A 23,889-nucleotide genomic window follows, 5' to 3' on the forward strand; every position below is an offset into this window, starting at 1 on the left:
TTATACACACACCAGGGTCTGGGTTGACTGAAAGACAGAGATGAACTGAGTGAAAGACATTGTAGATGAACAGGCATTACAGATGACAGACACCATGGGCCAGGAGGGACAGGGATAAGTGAAAATCTGACGGAGTACCAAGACTAGAAAAGGCACTGGGAACCAAGCAAGGAAGCTGGATGTCATCCTGGGGAGGTTCAGAGCAGAAACTTCCTATTTGCTGAAGTGCTCGGGGTGGCGGTTGAGGGGGGGGGGGAGCTCTAGCATGGCTACACCTTTGTTCAGGCTTTGCCCTCTGCTTCAGGATTTTTTATTGTTGTTTTGAGACAGAGGTTCGCTACGTATCTTAGGCTGGCCTCCAATTTGTGAGCTATTCTCCAAGTCTCCAGAGTGCTAAAGCTGCAGGCGCACTTCCCATCCCACTATTCAATTTTTTTTTTTTAACTTTAGTAAATATCCAATTTGGACCAATCCGTGGTAAATATGCGCCGAGACAAGAGAGCCTTTTTGTCGCCCCCTATAACAACGCCCAGCCCCAGCAGGAACGTAATACGCCCGTGCGCGTGCCCGCAGCTGCGCGCCCGGTGGGCAGTCCCAGGACGTGACTTGTGGAACGTCCGCTCCAGGAAGCGATGGCGGCGGGAATGGGGTGCGGGTGCTCCGATTGCGCGCTTCCAGCTTCTGTTGTTGTCCTGGCTTGCTTCACAATTTTGGTCTGATTCTCTCCAGCCCGCAATTTTAACTTTCCTACTGTTTCCGAAGCTTCACAGGCGTCCTGAGGGCTTTCCTTCGGCGAGAACTCCATTCAGGCACTTACTTAGCCACCCATTCACCCTTCAGGGGTCCTCGAGCTTCTGCCCGAAGCTAATTAAGTGATGGACGCAGTAGCCAAGGAGACTAGTTGATTGACAGGCATGATTTACCAACCGACTCTGGAAACTCCAGTCTGTGTTTGCCCAACGCGTGGCCGGCAGTCCAATTAAGAAAGTGGAAGCTCCAAAGGGGGCGGTCACGGGGCGGACTGGGTTGTGGTGATTCCCGAGGATTGTGCGCTGGAAGCTGAAGCGTCTGCGGGCATCCGCACGATGCCGTGACGCGGCAGCGCTGTACAGTTGACACCGCGAGCACACTCCAGCGGGTGGAGTCCTTCGGTCTGGGAGGCGGCCTGGCGTGAAGGCAAATTGTTGTTTTGAGAGCTGTTCTCTCGAAGCTTTCGGTGGGTGGGGGAGGGGCGGCGGCCGACGAGCGGGCCTGTGTGCGCTTGCGCCAGCCCCTTTTCTTGCCGACCGGGCGGCATGCACGCGCATGCTCAGAGTACGTGGAGTCTCGTGGCCGGCAGCACTGCGCGTGCGCGTCGAGAAGCCCGCTAAGGAGCGGCGCTGTCGGAGGTCGGGCGGGCTGGTGGTGACGTCGTGAGGAGAGCTTTAAAGTGCGGGCCGGGCCGGGCGTCTGAGGGTCCGACCCAGAGTCTGGCGGAGTCTTCGCCGAAGCCCTCCGCGGCATGAGGCGCTGCCGGCGCCTTTTTTCCTCAGGACGTGGAGAAGGTGGAGGAGGAGGAAGCCCCGCTGTCGCTTGTGCTGCATGACCGACCGCTGCTGAGGTTCGACCCCTTCCTGGCCTCTCTACGCTCCCCGCTGGTTCCTTAAGCCACGCATGGGGGCCTGGCATTGAGGACCCTCGCTTCCCTTTCGGGCCCCTGGCGCGTCCCCTGAGAGCCATGCCGGACTGCCCCGGAGGACCCTAGAGTTGAGTTGGCGGGGGCCATGGCGGCCGCCAGCGGCTACACGGACCTGCGTGAGAAGCTCAAGTCCATGACGTCCCGGGACAACTACAAGGCAGGCAGCCGGGAGGCCGCCGCCGCTGCAGCCGCTGCTGTGGCCGCCGCCGCGGCTGCCGCGGCCGCCGCCGAGCCTTACCCGGTGTCCGGGACCACCAAACGGAAGTACCAGGAGGACTCAGACCCCGAACGCAGTGACTACGAGGAGCATCAGTTGCAGAAGGAGGAGGAGGCGCGCAAGGTGAAGAGCGGCATCCGGCAGATACGTCTCTTCAGCCAGGATGAGTGCTCCAAGATCGAGGCCCGCATCGACGAGGTGGTGTCCCGCGCTGAGAAGGGCCTGTACAACGAGCACACTGTGGATCGGGCCCCCCTGCGCAACAAGTACTTCTTCGGCGAGGGCTACACGTACGGTGCCCAGCTGCAAAAGCGCGGGCCAGGCCAGGAGCGCCTCTACCCGCCAGGCGACGTCGATGAGATCCCGGAATGGGTGCATCAGCTGGTGATCCAGAAGCTGGTAGAGCACCGCGTCATCCCCGAGGGCTTCGTCAACAGCGCAGTCATCAACGACTACCAGCCTGGCGGCTGCATCGTATCTCACGTAGACCCCATCCACATCTTCGAGCGCCCGATCGTGTCCGTGTCTTTCTTTAGCGACTCGGCACTTTGCTTCGGTTGCAAGTTCCAGTTCAAGCCCATCCGGGTGTCGGAACCTGTGCTTTCCCTGCCGGTGCGCAGGGGGAGCGTGACTGTGCTCAGGTAACACACCTGGGAGGAGGGACTGGCCCTGCACCCTGCCGCCTAAAACTATCCAGCCGGGTCCGGGAAGCCGCAGCTGGTGGGAGCCGGTTCTTTTTATGGTTCTGACTCATCTTTTTGCGTGCAGAACACAGGAAGCTTGTCTCTAAAACTCCTAGCGGGATAAGACCAATGTGGAATTTTGTACCTGCAGGCAGGTTTGAAGTGGCCATAATGGTTTATCAGAGAATTCATCTGAAAGCATCTTTCCGAAGGCTAGCATAGGAATTCGCTTTTAATGAATGTGGTCCTTGCATTTTGTTTTACTGTTATTGAAGGGGGTGTGTGTAGGTCTCAGGTAGTCCAGGCTAGCCTTCAACTTTCTACACAAAGAAGAATGAATTTGAATGTCAGATTCTCTTGTCTTGGCCTCCCAGGTGATGGGATTGCAGATGTGCACTGGCCAGTTTTTTTGTGGTGCCTAGAGATTGAAGTCAAGGAAGGCTTCGTGTTTTCCTTTTGGTTTAAAGCAAATCACTTTCGGTTTTGGACTTCATATCCATATCGTTTAAAAACAAACAAACAAAAAACCCATGTGCTTAACTATCTAAAGTTTTCCCTGTTTTGTTGTTTGTCTATCTAAAAGTTTGTTCTGCTGTGTTTTTTGTTGTTTAACAAATTGTAATGAATTCCTTAACAGAAAATGCAGGCAGAGCCCTTGAGTTTTGGGGATTTTTGATAGAAATTTCTCTATTCTCAGGAAGAATGACTTCTTTGGGTTTGAACAATGTAGTGGTTTGGCCAGAAGTAAGTTCAGCACGCTCTTAAAATTCTCCCTTAGTTTCAGGCCTCTGTAGGCAATTTGTAGAAATGCCATAGCAGTTACTGGGATCCAGTAAAACAAAATACAGCTGGTCTGTTGACCTGGTGTTTGGCCTTGTGATTCAGTGACCACATCTTAGGCTCTTGGCCAGTTGGGGCCCCAGATCCTGCTAAGAATTAGCTCAGTGCCCTGCCCAGCAGTGTAAATCATCTGTTGGAACACTGTTGGTGTTTATATGAAGTGAAATTTTATTTGGAGGCTGTCTCCTTTCAGCCCTAAAAAAGGAAAACCTGGTTAGTGTACTTCACTAATCCTCAACGTGAGGCCTAGACTACAACTGTTTTGAGTGTATCAGATGTGCATGGTGCTTTCAAATGGTTGTCTTGACAAAACGTAGTGCACGCCTGTGTATATACTCAACACTCGGGAGGCTGAAGCAGGAAGATTGCTGTAAGTTGTTTCAAAAAGGTTTACCCACCCTCCCAAAAGGTATTTCCAGGGTGCTTGCTCTGTATTTTTGGGGTCTGTCTTATGGAAGTTTCTAGGTGCTGAAAGGATTTTACATAAAGGACATTTGGTCACTTTGACCTTTTATGTTATCTAGAAGTTTGGCAGTGACTGACTGCTTAGTAGGGGATTCTTAAGGCATTTTGAGACTCCCCCAACACGGTCACACTAGGTTTAAAAGCAGAACTTTCAAATTCTTAATGTGGAGGTCTGTTAGTGATTAACAAGATTGCATCATCAGGAAAATTGTCTTCTCTTTGCAGTAGTAAAGTCCTAAAGTTTTCCCAGTCCCTTCCAACCCTTCCTGGATTCAGACTTGGCTCCAGAGTTAGTGTGGGAGGCCCAGCCATGTTCTGAAAAATGCTGCCCCAGGCTTTGAATCCTGCTCTCACTTTTTTGGTATTTATTTATTTATTTATTTATTTATTTATTTATTTATTGACAGTCTCTCCCTGTAGCCTAAGCTGGCCTCCAGCTCAGCACTATTACTATCTCTGCTTCTAGTGTGCAAGGACTGCAGGGATGAGCCTTCATGGCTAACCTTTGGAGTTTCATAGGTGTGTTCTCACAGCTGGTTTTCTTACCTGTATAATAGAGGTGGTGCTAACTTTTGAAGTCTATTAGATAAATGTGTTGATTAGGTGTCTAACAGAGCATGACACAAGATTCAAATGTCTATACAGCTGATAGCTCCTGCTCTGGGTGGGAAAGGTACTAAGGAATTGGTTGATCCTGAAACCTGGCTCCATTCACAGTTCATTCTCAGGCTTTAGACGAGGTGGATCATCAGAATCCAGAAAGACAAACATGCTGAAGGGCATCGTACCTTGAGAGGAAGGAAGCTGGGACGTACAGAATGACTAGAAGTTAGCCACAGTGGTGTAATCACAGTAGCAGAGCTGTTGCAGCAGTAGAACATAGTTGTTGGTAACGATGATTGCAGTGAGACAGATGCCATTCTATATCGGAGATTTTTAGTAGGGGTTATGCTGGTGATAACAGTAGTTTCTCAACTACTGTTGTTATTTGGAGCTGCTTGTAAATTCTTTTCTTTTTCTTTTTCTTTTTTTCTTTTTTTTTTTTTTTTTGGGGGGGGGTTCTTTTTTTTGGAGCTGGGGACCGAACCCAGGGCCTTGCGCTTCCTAGGCAAGCGCTCTACCACTGAGCTAAATCCCCAACAGTGAGCTGTCCTTGCACTGTAAAAAAAAAAAAAAAAATCCCTGGCCATCATCTACTAGACTCTTAATAACATTTTTTATGACATTCAGAAATTGGCTTCAACATTGACAGGTATCCTAGTAGGTGAGGATTGTAGGGCATCTTCATCCCAAATTGAGAACTATTGTTCTAGGGTTCTGGACACATCCGCTAATTTAAATCTTCTAGTACCTGCTCAGTTAAGCTCTGTTTTCTTGGTATGAGTTAAGATGAGCACCTGCACATTAGTAATGAATGCCCCTCATCAAATCCTTCTTGGAAGCCTGTTAAGAGGTTGGCTTTTTCCTTGTTTCCCCATAGGTTCACTTGTGAGAGTGGTAAACTTGTAAGTTAGGTAGGTGAAAACCTGTGGGGTTTTACAGATGCAGATGGATTCTAGAAATTGCTTCCTTCAGTTGTTAGTGGTAATAGTGTCTATTTGACAGATGGCAAGATTGTTTTACATTTGTTTGTGGTCAGCCTGTATTTTGATTTGTGACAAAAGTTTGACTCCAGTGTGTGTCTTAGATCAAGGCCTCAAGGCCATTCTAATAGTGTTTTACATTTCTTTCAAACCTAATTGACAAGTTTTTGACTGTGTTGGTAACCTTCCTATTTTGGGTCCTGTTCCCTTTTTATGATATTCTCCAGAGACCTACTGTTTACGTTTTCTTGATGTCAATTCACCCCACATTCTTTGTCCTGGTTCTGCAAGGTGAATAGGATAGATGAAAGCAGATCTTCTCAGAACTGAAGATAGTTAAGTTGGTAACATGCTTAGAAGCATAAGAACCTGTTTGATTCCATAGGAATCTTCTTTCTTTATTTTTTTAAAATATTTGTTTATTTTATTTATGAGTACACTATTGCTGTCTTCCTACACACCAGGTAGTTGTGAGCCACCATGTGGTTGCTGGGAATTGAACTCAGGACGTCTAGAAGAGCAGTTAGTGCTCTTAGCCACTGAGCCATCTCTCCAACCCCCTTTTTCCTTCTTTAAAGTCAGATGTAATGGCCCATACTTGTAATTCCAGGGCCAGAGAACTAAATACAAGACTCACTAGCCACCTACCCAGGCTTGCCTTTTTCTAGTGAAAGACCCCTTATCAAAAAAAGCAAGGTGAATGGTGCTTGAGGAATGACAACTGAAATTGACCTCTGGCCTCTACATGCATGTGTACTCATACCTATGCACAAATAAAAAAGCAATGTAAGTAATTCTTAAAGGATTTTAAAAAACAGATTTCAATTATTTTAGTTAGAAAAATCACCACAAGCTGGTGCACACCTTTAATGCCAGTCAGTGTTTGGGAGGCAGAGGCAGGCAATTCCCCATGAGTCTTGAGGACAGCCAGGGCTACTCGGAGAAACCCTATCTCTCCCACCCCTTATGCCCCAAAAAAACCACCTCAAGACTAACTTCTTACCAATGTTTCCTTTAATCACTGCTTTGTAGTCATTCCCAGACACCCTGGATCTTGGCCACAAGTCTAGAAATGACTGCTTCACCTTACCATCCATTGTGTGCTGATGAGCTTGATCTTTGAACTTTTCTGTCTTCTGGTTAATAGTATTGGGGAATCAGGCATCCCTGTCAGTTTGGGGCTAATAGCTGGTCTTGTTTGGCTGGTTGAAAGCAAAGTTTAGCTTTGTGGTTTAAAATAATTGAGAAAGTAGGACAAAAAGTCTTGAGCTGCACCTCTTGTTTGGATTTTTTTTAAGTGAACATTTATTTGTATGTGTGCGTATGTGCTTGTGATGCGTCAGAGAACGACTTTCAGGAGTTGGTTCTGTTCCTGTGGGTCTTTAGTATTAAATTAAGGTGTAGTCAGTCTTGGCAGAAAACAACTTTATCCTCTGAGTTATCTCACTTGCCTCTTGTTGTTTCCATGGAAGGAAGTCTGTCTGAGCTGTAAGCCCTTAGGAAGGGCTGATGGTTATTGAAATTGTCTTCCCTTTGTATTGACAAGCCTTACAGGCAGAAAGTAGTAAAGGAGAAACAACTAGCCGGGAGCCATGGTCTTCAGCAGGAAGCTTTGAGCAAGCAAAGAATAACAAGCAGGCCATGAAAAATCTGAAGACTGGCTGGCTGGCTGGCTGGCGTTTTTAGCCTGAGCTGTTAGTGTGCAGCTCTCAGTGTGATATAACCCTTCCTGTCTCAAATGACCGGTACCTAGTCCCATATTATTTGAGGCCAGCAAGGCTCTGTGACAAATTAAACCTTGTTACCAAGAAACACAGATGGACTTTTCTGCTTTTGCTTGTTACTTAACACAGCTACCAAAAATTAAAAGATTATAGCATGCTTGGTGGAAAGTTTCAGCTTCACTATTTTAGCTGTTTGTACACGAGCAAGTTGTTGTTGTTGTTGTTGTTGTTGTTGTTGTTGTTGTTGTTGTTGTTGTTTTGAAGACAGGGTTTTACTACATAGCCCTGGATAGCTTAGAATTCACTATTTACCATGTATACCAGGGAACTCAGATCCACTTGTCTCTGCTTTCCTAGTGTGAGTGCTGGGAGGCATATGTACACTGGCCATGAATAAATTACTTTATGGTTCTATTTTTCTCTTTTTCTAAAAAAAGCCAGTGATGCTTTGGAGTTGTCAGAAAAGATTGAATCTTTGTTATACTGCTTACTGTTGAGTTCTTGAAGTTTCGTTAAGATATCTCAAGAGATGAGCTGCTGTCAGTATTTTGGTATGTGTGGAATTGGGATAGATCAATGTCACAAAGCCCCAAGACTTCTTTTCCTGGAGGCTTGAGTTCACAGCCTTGTTTGTACCAGTGGCTCCTGCCCCACCCCCAGCCTTAGCTTCTTCCCCCTGTAAACCTGTCAGTGGTGAGGTAGTCACAAGGAGGCTGCCTAGAGAAAATAGCCCATCAAAGGGAGGCTAGCATTAGGCTATTACTCTTTCTAGTTCATCCATTTTTTGGTATGTCTTGGCCTAGGCATGATATGGAACAGTTGGGGAATGGTGGCCATCTTAAAAATGAACCTTAGCAACTACATCTCTGAGACTGTCCTTAGAAGAAATAGACATAGTTTTGCACATTTCCTTATTAATGGGTTTCCAGCATTATTTAACTTGTGTACACTCGTCCAAGGAAAGCTTGTTGCAATTTCCGTTGGTCTTAAAATAGAGGTTTCAAAGTGATAAGACTTTTGGTATAGAATATTAGCACACACTTAATTTTTCGTCCACAGTGCTGAGTTGAATGAGATCTTTGAAGAGTGTCGTCTTACAAAGAAATACAGTTTCATGGTCCAAATTTGGTAAAGTCGGGATGGTGTGTTGGGTAACAGTTTGGGCAGGAGGCTTAGGGAAATTTTACCAGGAAAAAGGAGATACAGGTATGACAGTCCCCTTGAATTATTCTAAGGTTTATACTAGTGAGTGACAGAGCTAGGGCCTGGTACTTGATGGCTATCGCTGGACATGGGGGCTCAGCCTATACAAAGAGCAGGCCAGCTAGACAACATAAGGTATTTCCTTCTCTATTCTTCCTGTGAAAACAGCAATAGGAGGCCATAGAAATTTCCTTCACATCAAGGGTAGAACTGGACCCAGGGCATATTACATTTCAAACTGGCAGAATGAGATTTTCATGGTCTCCGGTAGCAATTACATTCTTAGAAAAACAAAAAATAAAATACTCTTGTAGTTTCAGCTAGGCATTTTCCACTTAAGTTCGGCTAAGAGAACTTAGGTTCAAACCTTTTGGGTTCTCTCTTCCACAGAGGAAAAATGGGTGGACTATCGAAGATACCAGGAAGTTCCAGAATACTGGTGTTAATAGTTTTAAACACAGGGTTGGTATGTCAAGTTCATTTCTGTGGTTCTGTGTCGTGCTTCCTCCATACTAGTTGTGAGTCCTGGGCTTAGGGCAGGAACCTGGCATGGCTTGTTTGTTTTATAGCCCTTTGGAGGATGGAGCAGGGAACATAGAAGCAGTCAAGCTTTGACAAATTGGATTTGTTCCAGAGCTACATTAAGAGAAGTGGTTTCTTGTTGGAGATGAGAAGTTAGGGCCCTTGGTCATGCTTAAAATAGCCAAGTCAAACATAACACTTGTTAACAACAGAAAACATTGTATGTAGCTGGCACTATAGATTCAAGCCTTTGAGATGTGCTGTTTTGGGAAGATCTGTGTATATATAGTATGGAAGACTTGTCTTGCAGCCCAGCCTCTAGTCACTATTATAATATGATAACATGGTTCGCACCTGTAATCCCAACCTTCAAGAGGCTAAGTATTCAGGAAGGAGTATTGCTATGGGTTTGGGGCCAGTCTGGATTACATAGTTACAGACCCACTTGGGTTACAGAGTAGAGAGACCTTGTCTCAAAAGTTAAAATGGGAAAAGAATTTTTTGAATGAGACCTAACCTGGGAATAGGGCCAAAAGACCCCTTCTAGTGTAGAAGCCTGTAAGGGATTTGAGATTGTGTTGCCTCTGGAGGAGTTGAACTCAGGCTCTGGCTTGCTAAGTGGTCTAGGCCCTTTAGCAGTGCTAGATGCTTAGAATCTTAGTAGGGTCTGGCATACTTATAAGTTCATTCATCTCATTCATCCAGCATCATTCTCAACCCTCAAGTAGGTCTCCAACTGCTCCCTTCCCAGAGGTTTCAGTCCTGTAAACAGTCTACCTTTTGATTCTGCCTTGAAGGGAAGTGGTATCTGTCTGCCTTTTAATATCTTGGGTCTTTAACAATGACAAACAAGTGAGTGCCTAAATTATAAAGTGTAACAAAATGAACACTGGAGAATCTACTGTTCTCCTTATAAGCATTGAAGAAACTAAACTAAGATTTTCTGCTTAGCATGTGATTTAACATGTCATAAAACTTGTTGCTAGGTGGAGCATGGTATTACATTTAATCCCAGCACTTGGGAGGCAAAGGCAGGTAATCTCTGACTTTAAGGACAGTCTGGTCTTCATAGTGAGTTGTCTCCAGGACAGCCAGGGCTATTTAGAAAGACAGGTCTCAAACAGGCAGACCAAAAAGTGGTGCTTCTCACTGTGGACTCACAGTTATTAATAGGGGTGAAGAGTGGAGTTCTTTCCTCAGTGCTCTGTAACAGTGATTCTTTTGCTATGGTAATTATATATAGTAATATTATTGTACAAACAGTAATATAGATCTTTTCACACACCAATCCTTTTTGAAACTCTAATCAGTATTTTCCAACTGGATTTGGCTTATGGATATTTGTCCATACTGTCTTGTGAGGACGCGCGCGTGGGCACACACACACACAAACACACACTCACTCCCCAAAACCACTAAAGAACCCTTATGTAGAAACAGTTGGAAGTGAGGATAGGAGCTTGTTCTAGCACCTAAGACCATTGGAAAAACACATCACAATTCATAACAGTAGCAAAATTATAGTTATGAAGTAGCAGCAAAAACATTATGGTTGGAGGACAACACAACATAACCGTATTAAAGGTTCAGAGCCCTAAGAAGGCTGAGAACCACTGCTCTAAAGGCTAACGATGAAGCCATTTGGCTTTATATTTCTTACTGGCTTTTGAATCCAGAATTTCTCTTGGGGCAGCCTGGCTCTTAGGAGTCATTGTGAGATCTTTTGTGTCAGGTGGTTAAGAATGTGTTATCTGTACAGCTGCACTTGAGAAGATGATCAGCAGCCATGAGAAAACGGTTTTGGCCCAGGAGCAGTTAGGAATCCTAAATGGGAAATCTAGAAGGCAATCTCTTCCTCCATCAGGCCTGGTATCTGGCTGTGTTGATCTCCATAGTTAAGTGGAGTAGCTTATAGCTGGAGTAGCTTTTCTTTTGTGGGCGCTCATTGAGAACATGGGAGGGGCTCAGTAGTCAGAATTATTCCCAGAACTTGAAATCAGGAGGATTCCAGTTAAGGAGAAGATAATAGTTACCTAACCACATTTGGGTCAAGGTAGGCTTCTGTCCTTTTACCAAGGACTTCCACCTTCACTCCATTTGTTTTTATATTTGTTTTTGTGCTGAGGATTGAACCCAGGGCCTCACCCATGCCAGGGAAGTAAGTGCTTTACCTCTTGAATTACAGCCTGTCCTTAAGAGCTGCAAACAAAAGCGATTCTGCTCTATGCTAGGAGGGTCCTGCTTCAAACGGTTCCTTAACCGTTACCAGTGAATCTTCTGTGTCAGGTTTTTCCATGAATGGTTTCTACGCAGACACTTAGAGTTTAAATGCAATATTTTCCTTCTGTGTAGATTCTTGAACTTCTCGAGTAGTAGTGGGCAGAAGACAGCCATAAACTTTGAACCTATTTCTATCCCCCATGAACTTGGTGTCTTCTGCTCTCTCACTGGTGACTGACTTGTTCTGTCTCTTTCTAGTGGGTATGCTGCTGATGAGATCACTCACTGCATACGGCCTCAGGACATCAAAGAACGCCGGGCGGTCATCATTCTCAGGAAGTAAGTACCTTCTTGTCTGGCATCCTTTGCCTTATGTGTAGGCCTGTCTGGCCTTTTAGAACTTAAGCTTTCTGTACTTCTGGCATCTCACTATGTAATTATTTTACATTTTTTTTTTTTTTTTTTTTTTTTTTTTTTGGTTCTTTTTTCGGAGCTGGGGACCGAACCCAGGGCCTTGCACTTCCTAGGCAAGCGCTCTACCACTGAGCTAAATCCCCAACCCCCTTATTTTACATTCTTAAGACTGTTTAGGAAGTTCAGTATTGAGCAAAGAAGTGCTTCTGATATTTATTGACATACTTTTTTTTTTCCTTTTAAGGATTACTTTTAGTTAAATGTATACATCTGTATTTGTGTGTGGGTATGTACACATGTGTGCAAATGTCTGTGGAGTCCAGAAGAGGGAGTCAGATGCCCAGGAGCTAGAGGTCCAGATAGTTGTAAGACACCAGACATAGATGCTAAGAACCAAACTCAGGTCCTCTGCAAGAGTAATGCATGCTCTAACTTCTGAGTTATCCCTAGTCCCTTTAGGCACAATCTTGAAACAAAATTTGGGGAGTACTTTTCTAAACCAACCCCACACCCCTGTTCTTACCTGTTAGGTGTGCTTTCAGTGATTATTTAGACTGTACCGTAGCAGCCTACTTTAAAAATGCCTAGGCTTTCACTTCTAGAAGGAGGGAGGAATGAGGAGAGGTGGCAAGAGTGGGAGGTTGGGATGCAGAGTTTAGCTGGCTTATAGCTATGGTTGTTCTTCCTCTGGTGAGGGGACCTTGGGGACATTCTGATTAACAGGAGCTCGCCCTGTCCTAGCTGGACATGGCGACTCAATAATACCTGTAGTCTATTCTCTAGGAGGCCAAAGTGAAGGGATTGAGTCAGGCCTGTCGTAGAATAAGAAAAGAAAGGGGAAAGAGAAGAAAGAAAAAAAAAGTTAATCAAGTAGAATGAGGCACTGGTGTTAACACTTAGGAAGTGGAGGTAGGAGACGAGTTCAAGGCCTATCTGGGCTTCATGAGGCTTGTGTGCACATCCTTCCTTGCTTCCTTTCTGTCTTGTTTTTGTTTTGTTTTGTTTATTTGTGTTTAATGATTCTTACAATGTTACATCGACTGGCCTGGAATTCATTATGTAGACCAGGCTAATGTTGAAGATGCACCAGCCTCTGTTTCTGATGTTCTGGGATTAAAGCCACCATGATAAAGAAGCTCCATCTTTTTAAAAGAAAAAGAAAAGAAAGGTTGAGGGACTAGAAAAACAATTAGCTTTATACACTGGTTTTTGATAGTTTGTTTTGTAAAACATTGTGAGACCGTTAGAGTTGCTATGTACCCTGGATTTCATTTCCTCTATTTTGATATCTTCAATTTAGTATAGTATATTTGTTACAGTTAATGCTGAAGTTGAAACAGGAAGATTATAAGAGTAGGATCTCGCTAGGCTACAGAGAACATTCAGAGCTAGCTGAGACAAGTTTGTGAGACCCTATCTCAAACTGAAAAGTAAAAAAATGCTGAGCTTGGGATATAGTTCAGTGGTAGAATGTTTACCTGGCAGTCAGGGCCCGAGTTTAATTCCCAGTACAGAGAGTTAGACAGACAGATCAGTAGCTAGACATGGTAGCATGTGCATGCAGTCTTAGCTTCTTGGAAGTCTGAGGCAGAGTCACTTGAGTCTTAAGAACTGAAAACCAGCTTGGTATTATAGCAAGACCCCTTATCTAAAAACAAACAACAAAAGAAAAGAAATCAATTATGGCTGGGAATGTAGCCATAATAAAACACTTTGTGGGTTGGGGATTTAGCTCAGTGGTAGAGCACAAGTGCAAGGCCCTCGGTTCGGTCCCCAGCTCCAGAAAAAAAAAAAAAAAGAAAAGAAAAGAAAAGAAAAAAAAAAAAGCGCTTTGTAAACCGGGGCTTTGAAATCCATGCATCTTCATAGTTTTAGGTTTACCTAGTATCTTAGTTTTTGTATTTCTATAATAAAATTTTCTGACAAAAATAACTTTAAAAGATTTTATTTTGTCGGGTTGGGGATTTAGCTCAGTGGTAGAGCACTTGCCTAGGAAGCACAAGGCCCTGGGTTCGGTCCCCAGCTCCGAAAAAAAGAACCAAAAAAAAAAAAAGATTTTATTTTGTCTCATAGTTCCAGGGTATAAACCTTCATGATGGAGAAGCCCTAGTAGTAGAAGCTTTAGGTAGCTGGTCACATTTCATACAGAGTAAGCAAGCAGAGGACGATAAATGCTCGTGTTCAGCTCAGTTTTGTCTTTTTTATATAGTCCAGTATGTCAGCCCAGGTAATGGTGCCACCAATAGGGGCATGTCTTCCCAACTCAACCTAATCAAGACAGTTTTCTTCAAGCCGCCATCCATGCCCAACTATCACACTTAGGTTACTTAATTTTTTTCATGTTACCTTATTCCTCTTGACTATAACAGTTTTTCGGAATTAAATTGGCTGGGGATTTTAAAGGCTATTGCAATGGGATATACCTGATTTTTCTTATACATGGACTAGGCTTATATTTTTCTGAAAAGGACGACAGAAGCAAAGTGCTATTTATAACATATACCAAAGATATATATGCTATGAATACAATTTGCACCATTCATCAGCTAACCCAGGATAATCCAAGGATTGGCATAGATGTCTTTTTTGCCAGCAGAATGAAATTGTAAGTAAGTATACAGCCTAGTCTCTTGAGGTTCTTCCCTTTATTTTACTCTAGAGTGCAGTCAGTGAATTTATGACCTGGTTTTATGACAGGATGGCTTTTGTTGGAAATATCTTTTTAACATGTACATGTTTTATTCCACATTGCCACTCTTTTTTTTTTTTTTTTTTTTTTTAAGATTTATTTATTTATTTCATATAAGTACACTGTAGTTGTCTTCAGATACACCAGAAGAGGGCATCGGATCTCTTTACAGATGGTTGTGAGCCACCATGTGGTTCCTGGGAATTGAACTCAGGACCTCTGGAAGAGTAGTCGGGTGCTCTTAACCGCTGAGCCATCTCTCCAGCCCCATATTGCCACTCTTAAATTTTATATATTGTCATTTTGACATACAGAACACCTTGGCATACCTGCAGCCCTTCAGTATGCCACCTCTCTTTGGGCTATCTCAGCCCACATACATGGCAATTGTGAATTTCCAAATTCACATTCATGGGTAATTGAGGATATATCTAGTGCCTAGCTTGCCACTCAGGCCAACTGAGACATTTGTTGATTAGTGAAAAATAATCTGGACTGCCAAGCAGTAGTTTCAGAATAGCTCTTGGAACTTGTCTTGTAAATGAATGAACTGAGACCGTTGAAAAGATGCCTGGAAGTGACTTTTGAGTTTATTTGGGAGTAAAATCCTCAAACTTCAAACCAGTTTTTGTTTGTAGTCCCAGTACATAGTTGAGTTGAGATACCATGCCTGGGCCTCTCCTAACTTGATGGTTTGCACAGTGGAGCACTCTAGGTCTTGCCTTCATCTTCCTCCTTGGTCATGTATCACTGGGGTGTATGCTTAAGTTAAGAAACAAGTTGAGGGGGCTGGAGAGATGTCTCAGTGGTTCAGAGCACTTGATGCTTTTCTAGAGGTCCTGAGTTCAATTCCCAACAACCACATGCCCTTTTCTGGCATGCAGGTGTACAGGTGTACATGCAGATAGAGCACTCATAAAATAAATAGATCCTTTTCAAAAATCTTTATAAAAAAAGAAAAGGAACAGGCTCAGGCAGGGTGTAGTGGCATGCACCTTTAATTCTAACACTTGGGAGGCAGAGGCAGGTAGATCTCTGAGTTCAAAGCCATCCTGGTCTACATAGTGAATTCCAGGACAGCCAGGGCTACATGGTGATAAAAGAAAAAGAAAGGAGTTCAGTAATTAAGAACATTTGCTGGGCTGAAAAGATGACTCAGCGGTTAAGAGCACTGACTGCTCTTCCAGAGGTCCTGAGTTCAATTCCCAGCAACCACATGGTGGCTCACAACCATCTGTAATGGGATGCTCTCTTCTGAAGTGTCTGAAGAGAACTACAGTGTACTAATATATAAATAAAAAAAAAGAACATTTGCTGTCCTTCACAAGGAACTGAGTTCAGATTATATCTAGATCCAGACTGGGCGGCTAGTTAACTACCTGTAACTTAGTTTAAGAAGCTCCAACACGGGGCTGGAGACATGGCTCAGTGGTTAAGAGCACTGACTGCTCTTCCAGAGGTCCTGAGTTCAATTCCCAGCAACCACATGGTGGCTCACAACCATCTGTAATGGGATCTGATGCCCTCTTCTGGTGTCTGAAGACAGCTACAGTGTATTTATGTATAATAAATAAATAAATCTTTAAAAAAAAAAAAAAAAAAAGAAGCTCCAACACAAGTGTTACAGCTCTTTCGGAATTTTGTCTAGCAGGTTTTCTGACTTCGGTTGGAAAACCCTTAAAAGAAAAAAAGCTCCAACACTGTCTCACTGCCTCCACAGTCGTCTCCATGGAGGTGCATGTCCACGTGTGTGCATGCACACAGACACAGAGAGACAGAGACAGACAGAGACAGACAGAGAGACAGAGAGAGAGAGAGAGAGAGAGAGAGAGAGAGAGAGAGAGACAGAAAGAGAGAGAGAGAGCGAGAGCAAGCGAGAGCGCGAGTGCGCTCTAACCTGGCTAGCCTGTAACTTGCAGACATCCTCTGCACCTCTACCTCCAGAGTTCTGGGATTAAAGGTGCATGCCATCATACCTGCTAAAAATAAAAGAAGACTGTGAGAGATGGCTCAGCAATTACGAGCACTGGCTGCTCTTCCAGAGGAATTGGGTTCTGTCCCAGCACTCACATGGTGGTTCACAACCAGTTCTAGGGCATCTGATGCCCTCTTCTAAAATTTTTTTGAGCTTATAATCATACTTACCATCAGGCAGAAATACTAATATAGGTAACAAGAATAAAATTTTAAAAATAAAAAAAACTTACTGATCAGTGGTAGTGCACATCTTTAATCTCATCAGAAAGAAGAGGCAAGTGGGTTTCTGAGTTCATGGCCAACATGGTCTATAGAGTGAGTTAGTTCCAGGACCATCAAGGCTGCACAGAGAAGCCTTATTTAAAAAAACCAGAGAGTTATAGTTTGAGATTTACAGGCAGACAGATCTCTGAGTTTAAGGCTAGCCTAATCTATATAGCAAATTCCTGGACAGTCAGGTCAACATAGACACACCCTGTCGGAGTATGAGTGTGTGTGTGTGTGTGAATATTGGGGGGAGGGTATTACTTGAATGGGGTGAAATAGTAGAATGTCTTTAAAAGTGCTGTATCCAACAATGTCCCTGGATATTGTAGTCATAGGTGTTCCTTGGAGAAGAACTAGACGCAGCCTCTTTGGGAGGGTAGTTGAAGGGTTAAAAAAATACTAGTTAGTTGACCAAGACACCAACTTCAAGGGGGAGGTAGTTAGTTCATGAACATGGTACTAGTGAATGGGGCTTCTGTTCTTTGTGTGATTTCCTGATGTGCATTCCAATGTTGTTCTCACTGGAGGACCTGGCTTGTTGCCAGCATGCTCACATATTAACCCTAAGAGTAGGAGATGTGAACTCTGGAAAGGAGCTCAGGCAGGGAGTTACTTGGGATGTGTTTTGAGCAGAGATTTCCAACTTGTTGCCAGGTTTTTATTGTATATAGTCATCTAAGATAAGCACCACAAGACACCCATAGTTCTTTCCATTTTTGCATTACAGCACAAAGCAAAGGACACACCAATAGGAAAGCACAGAATACTTCCCCTGAGGGCCCACTAGAAAGAAAATTAAAATTAATTACATCCATGTTAGTGGAAGAATCAAGGAAGGCTTGGCATTTCTGGCTTTCAGAACTAGAAACTACTGGCTAGACAGAAATGGTATATTCAGTGGCTGGAAGGCCAGAAAGTATGGGCAACTCACTAGTAGGGGAATGGGGGCTAAGAAAGCGCTTACATCAGCATTTGCACCTCTGGAGAGCTTTTGGGGGCTTTTTAGGTCTTGATGTCAAGTGCCTCTCAGGGCTTGTTGAGTCTGTCTACAACACTTGGAGATGTTACTGTCCCTTAAACTGGGTAAAGTAGATGAAGTGAGACAAAGCAGTATAACTAGGATGCTTTTGGTAAAGTAGGTCTTAAGAACGTTCTGAAGCACTAGGGAAGAAACAGCTAGAGAACCATTTACCAAAAGTTAGCAAACTTAATATGTTCTAGTTTTCTGTGTAGTGCTAGGAGTATTTGTTAGTATGATTTGATTTTTTTTTTTTTATGGTTGTGTTTTATAAGTGGTCCAGTGCTTTACCACTGAGCTATACCCAGCCCAAATGATCTCTTACCTGTGTGTCCTTTGGAGAAGTTAGCCATTGAATGTTCACCAGGGAGGGGCAAGTCAAGAAAGGCTTTCCAGAGATTTTCAGGCAGTACTCAAATGGTTGGGCCTTATCTAATAACAGAAGGGTCTCAGGGTCTGAGGTAGTTTGGCCAGAGATGTGCTCTTTTGGCTAGCGATGTAGCTCATGCTAAAGGTTTGCTTAGCTTGTCTGAGGCCCTGGTCCCATTTGCGGTACCACAAAAAGAGGGAAGGCTGGCTCCAAGACATCCATTATGCTGCAACAGACGGGAGGAGGTAGAAATTGATATAAACCTGGATGGCAATAGAAGCCACCAAAAGCAGTGGAATGTGGGGTTTACACATGACAGTTTGTAGGAGCCTGAGTTCATTGGATCCTACGCTAGTTAAGTGTATGGATGAACAGAGGGTGGGTGTGGTGGGTGCACTCTGTTCATTAGGAGAGTATGAGTGCCTAGATCTTGGTTTCTCTAGCTGTGACCATGCCTAAGCTATTGCCCCATCTCCCAGAATTGTGGTTCTGCCCCCATGCAGTTCTGCTCCACCACAGTGAGTACGACCTCTGCCTTAGAGACCTTGATGGGATAGTAGCTATGTAACTGAAGTCCGGGATCTGACCACTGACTTAGTATTATTCCATACCTGCAGCAGCTTCTCTATTAGATGAATGGTAAAAGAGCATAAGAGGTTATTTCTGAGACAAAAGTCCACCTCTTCCTTACCCATAGTCTACATGTGGATGTATTGGAGGGTTTTTGTTGTTGTTGTTGTTGTTGTTGTTGTTGTTGTTTTGTTCTTTTCCCTATGTATGTAGTATATGTACATGTGTGTTTGTACTTCTGGATGGGTACACATTGGAGACCAGTCTTTATTTTTTTTAAGATTTATTTATTTTATTTATATGAGTACACTGTAGCTGTCTTGAGACATACCAGAAGAGGGCATCAGATTCTATTACAGATAGATATGAGCCACCATGTGGTTGTTGGGAATTGAACTCAGGACCTCTGGAAGAGCAGTTGGTACTCTTAACCGCTGAGCCATCTCTCCAGCTGGAGACCAGTCTTTTTTTTTTTTTTTTTTTTTTTACTTTATCCGCACTTATTTATGCTGAATTTATTCCCGTGTCATGAGCTTTTGTTTCTTCAGTTTCTTCTGTGCAACCTCCTCTTCTGGCTTTGGAACAATCTGTTCCTTCTTAGTGAGGATCATCTCGATGTGGCAGGGGGAGCTCATGTATGGGTTAATCCGGCCGTGAGCTCTGTAAGTTCGTCTGCGCATCTTAGGAGCCTTGTTCACCTGGATGTATTCAATGACCAGAGAATCTACATCCAAACCCTTAAGTTCAGCATTACTCTCTGCATTTTTAAGCATGTGCAGCAAAAATTCAGCACTCTTTTTTGGCCACCGCCCCTGTGTCCAGCCCCACTGTTTGGCCTGGGCACACCTACCGACTCCACCATTATACCTCCGGAATGGCACACACTGCTTCTTTTTTTTTTTTTTTTTTTTTTTTTTAAAGCTTTATTTATTTTATGAGTATATGTAGCTGTCTTCAGACACACCAGAAGAGGGCATCAGATCTCCATTACAGATGGTTGTGAGCCACCATGTGGTTGCTGGGAATTAAACTCAGGACCTCTGGAAGAGCAGTCAGTGCTCTTAACCGCTGAGCCATCTCTCCAGCCCCCACACACTGCTTCTTTAAAGTGACATCCTTCAGATACTTGGCTTTGCAGATATGCATACCCTTGATGGCCTGGGCAGTTTCCCGGGTGTTCTTAAAGTGAACACGAAGGTTTGAGCCTCTTGATTTGCATGATTTCGTGGGGTTTTCTGGGTCAAGGGAGTAGTGAACCATCTTCACAGGTCACCTCTGGCCGCTTACAGGAAGATCTGGAGACCAGTCTTGATGCTGGGAATCTTCCATCGTTTCTACTTTACTGTCTTAGTCGGGGTTATAATTGCTGTGAACAGACACTGTGAACAAGGCAACTCTTATAAAGGATAACATTTAATTGGGGCTGGTTTATAGGCCTAGAGGTTCAGTCCATTACCATCAATGTAGAAGCATGGCAGCATCCAGGCAGGCATGGCCGCAGGAGGAGCTGAGAGTTCTACATCTTGTTCAGAAGGCTGCTGAGAAGACTGTTTACCAGGCTGCCAGGAAGGGGGTCTCAAAGCCCACCCCCAAAAGTGACACACTTCCTCCAACAAGGCCATACTTCCCTGTGCTACAGTGCTACTCCCTGAACCAAGCATATTCAAACCATACTTATTCATTTTTAAATTTGTTTTTATTTTTACACATATGAATGTTTGCCTGTACCTGATGGCCACAGGTCAGTGAGGGCATCAGATGCCCTGGACTAGAGCAGTGGTCTTCCTACTGCTGAAACATTGTGGTGACCCCAACCATAACATTATTTTTGTTGCTACTTCATAACTGTAATTTTGTTACTGTAATTGTACTGTAGATATTTTTGAAGATAAGTTTGTTAAAGGTTGCACAGCCTACCGGTTGAGAACCACTAGAAGTAGAGTTACAGACAGTTCTGAGCTGCCATATGGATGCTGGGAGCCAAACCAGGGTCCTCTGAAAGCCAGTTCTGTTAATCCTGGGCCTTCCCTTAGGCCCTACTTTTTTCATTGTCTGATCTTCTCACTTAAACCCAGAGCTTCTCAGTATAGTATCTTGCTAACTATCTTGCTCCAGAGATCACTTCCAAGGATGTAGTTACAGGTGAGCCACTATACCTACCTGGCGTTTATATGGGTTCAGCTTGTTTGGCAAATACTTTAACTGCTTGAGCCAACTCTCCAGTCCATGTTGACTGTAGCCTTGACCATCCTCTTTGTTCGAGTCTCATCTGTACCTCGGCCTGATTTGTCTTCGTGATATAGTTTCATATCTGGGAATGGCAGTCTTCATGTTAGCCTTCTTCTCTCATAAGGACTCAAATCTGCTTACCTTTCCCCCCTTGCTTCTGTGTTGATTACTGGACCCAGGACTTTGTACTTGGTAAACAAGCACTATGCCTCAGAGTTATAGTGTGAGCCCCTAGCTCAGACCTCTGGCAGATGTTCACTTCTGGCACCTTAAACCTAGTATTTTTTCTGTCTCGTTGTTGTTGTTGTTGTTGTTGTTGTTGTTGTTGTTGTTGTTGTTGTTGTTGTTGTTGTTTTGCCTTTACTGGACATTGTGTTTCTTTTCTATTTATTTTAATTTATTGACAAGTTTTCATTGTGTAACCCTAGCTGGCCTCCAATTCAGAGATCTGCTTGCCTCTGCTTCTGCCTCCTGTGTGCTTAATTAAAGGCATGTACTACAACACCCCTCTCCCAACTTTCAAAAACCCTTGGGTAGGGGGAGCAGCTAGAGAGCAAAGTGCAGCACTCTACTAGGAACCCGAATTCAATTCCTGATACCCATATCAGGTAGTTTACAAACACCCGTAGCTCCAACTCCAGGGGATCCAGTGTCTCTGGCCTCCATGGACATTTGCATATATCCCCACAACAGGCAGACATACATAATTAAAAAATAACTTTTTTAAAGATAAAAAATAAAAAGCCCTTTTGTCTCTGCTTGTTTAAGGTTTCCCAAAGGGCCACTGCTAAGTGGATGTGGCAGGGGTATTGACCTTGTCTATTCTCTGGCTCTGCCACTTGGTCTTTATGACCCTATGTCTATGAGAAAATAAGGTCATGCTGCTCTCCCCTATCTTTTCTGTAGTCCTGGGGCAAAACTCTCCCTGTGCTTGTACTGCTGGCAGGCGTGAGGGCATCTACTGGAGTGTTGGACACAGTGACAATCCACTGGTAGGTTGGATAGATGCTCCTAGAAAAACTCTCAAGTGTGACTGGTTTAAGAAATGCTGCCCTCTGGCTGAGAATGTCCTGGGGTCTGTTTACATGGCATGCACAGCAGATCCTAATCTTTGGAGGTGTCCAAACAGAAGTCAGTCCTAATCTTCACTTCTGGGCCTGAGAGTGGGAAAGACCTTTCTCTGGAGGTAACTAGACGTATCTCTAGTTGAACCATGAGGAAGCCAGAGCACAAAATACAGTCTGCTGGCCTGGAGGCCAGGCTGGTCTTCACTGGCGATAGATCTGCTCTGATAGGGTTTATGCCTTTACTTGAGACCCTATGCATGTTTCCTTTGCAGGACAAGATTAGATGCACCACGATTGGAAACAAAATCCCTGAGCAGCTCCACATTGCCACCCAGCTATGCTTCAGATCGTCTGTCAGGAAACACCAGAGACCCTGCGCTGAAACCCAAAAGGTCCCACCGCAAGGCAGACCCTGATGCTGCCCATAGGTACTTAAACACTCAACAGAGGCCAGCAATGCAGCTGAGTAGGAGAGTGGGGAAGTAGAGGTGTATGGCAAGACCATGCAGGGCTTTGAAGCAGAGATAAGGAAAGCCTGGCACATCTGACACAGGCCTGGGCACCACTCAGAATTGAGCAGACTCCACAAGATGACTAAGAGACAGCCAAGACAGGAACTGGCCCCTGTCACTTAGTGGGCAGGCCCCACTACTGTTAGTGCGTTTTGTTTGAGATCTACTGAGTCAAGCATCCCAATTCAAATATAGAGGCTTCTGAGTCCCCTTTAGTGATAGTAAGACTAGAACCCTCCTGGCTTCTCAAGTAACAGCTTGTTCCTCTTGTTTCCAGGCCCCGGATCCTGGAAATGGACAAAGAAGAAAACCGGCGGTCTGTGCTTCTGCCCACACACCGGCGGAGAGGGAGTTTTAGCTCTGAGAACTATTGGCGCAAGTCCTATGAGTCCTCAGAAGATTGCCCAGAGGCAGCCAGCAGCCCCACCCGCAAGGTGAAGATGAGGAGACACTGAGGCCCTGTGCCCTCCTGGAACTCTGGCTAATCCTGATGTAGCTACCCCATCTTCTGTTCCATTTTGAGTGTTTTTTCTTTGTTATTTTGGCCCTATATATGTTTTCCTTGCTTTGTTGCCCATTAAGGCTAAAGAACAGAATTGGTGAAAGACCTGGGTTCTTATGTTCTTGGCTTTCCTCCTTGATGGATAGCTTCTGTAGGGGATCGCTCACACCAGAGTAGCCAGTAGAGATAATGGGGACAGCTGTCTTCAAGTGGAACTATGTCAGGCTAAGTTCATTGAAACACACAAAATGTTTTGGTTACGAAATTCTAGTTTGGGCTTTAAATGTAAACCTATGTAGTGTTTTAAACAATGTCTATTCTTTTGCCAGCCCTTTTCTTCCACTGATGTTCATGCTTGAATGAGGTCTCTTGGAGCCATGCAGGCCCTGCATTGGGTCTGCTGCCCTACATCTCACTTGCTGTCCAGGCTCTGGAAGCTCATGCAAATACCCTGTTCCCCACTGTTCAGGTTGGCTGTGTATGGGGCTTAAACAGTGCCAGCCTCTGCCATCCCATTTCTGAGTCCCAAGGTTTCCTGCATGCCCTCTGGCTTGCTCTGCCCACCAATCCTGGGTGGTCAAGGGACTAGCACAATGGTCCTGACCTCTTTGGCCAAGAGCATGCCTGTTTGCTGGGCTGCTCCTGTTAGGCAGATGTGTGTGGATATATGGAACAGTTAGACTTGCTGCAGTGGGTCATTTGTAGGAATCGTTTCTAGCTAGAGGAACTGATTTGCTTCCAGTCTAGCATTTGGGTTATGGGAACTTGGGGTGTGTGGTAGGGCTTTGTTTCTTTTGTTCTAACGTGTTTTCCCTCCCTTTAGTCTCTTTCTCCTCAGTTGACTGTCTTGGGCTTCTTTTTCCATATCATCTCTCTAAGAAGGTGTCCCTGCTCTGTCCACCTATAGCATATATCCAAGGCATGTTAGGTTGGTACTTTCTCTGCCTCAGGGGCCTGGGTCTGGGAGAGGAACTTCTGAAAATAATAGAAAGGAAAAAAAAAGGTGAAGTCTTTAACAGTTTGTGTCTGCTTAGATCCTGGAGGGCTGTGGGGTTTTGCTGATCCAGGTTCATTAGGAATGGCTTTGGCAGCCAGGCCAGAACAGAGCCTGCAGAAAGCAGAGGCCTTCTGAGCAGCCA

At 44.5% G+C, this 23,889-nt stretch overlaps 1 protein-coding gene and 1 non-coding gene across 2 annotated transcripts; both read left to right on the forward strand.

Annotated features, from left to right (window-relative positions):
• The first annotated feature begins 1,763 nt into the window (after nucleotides 1-1,763).
• Alkbh5 (alkB homolog 5, RNA demethylase) lies at nucleotides 1,764-23,270 on the forward strand. The gene is given in 4 exon segments (NM_001191643.1): nucleotides 1,764-2,536; nucleotides 11,394-11,474; nucleotides 22,009-22,164; nucleotides 22,526-23,270. Coding segments are annotated over 4 exon segments (1,188 nt in total). The 3' UTR covers nucleotides 22,704-23,270.
• On the forward strand, nucleotides 15,855-15,917 carry LOC120095380 (U7 small nuclear RNA). Its single transcript, XR_015632448.1, has one exon. It is a non-coding gene; the product is annotated as a U7 small nuclear RNA (small nuclear RNA).
• Nucleotides 23,271-23,889: the final 619 nt, after the last annotated feature.

This window comes from Rattus norvegicus, chromosome 10 (genome assembly GCF_021556685.1).
Source record: "Rattus norvegicus strain SHRSP/BbbUtx chromosome 10, alternate assembly SHRSP_T2T, whole genome shotgun sequence".
Classification (NCBI taxonomy): Eukaryota; Metazoa; Chordata; class Mammalia; order Rodentia; family Muridae; genus Rattus; species Rattus norvegicus.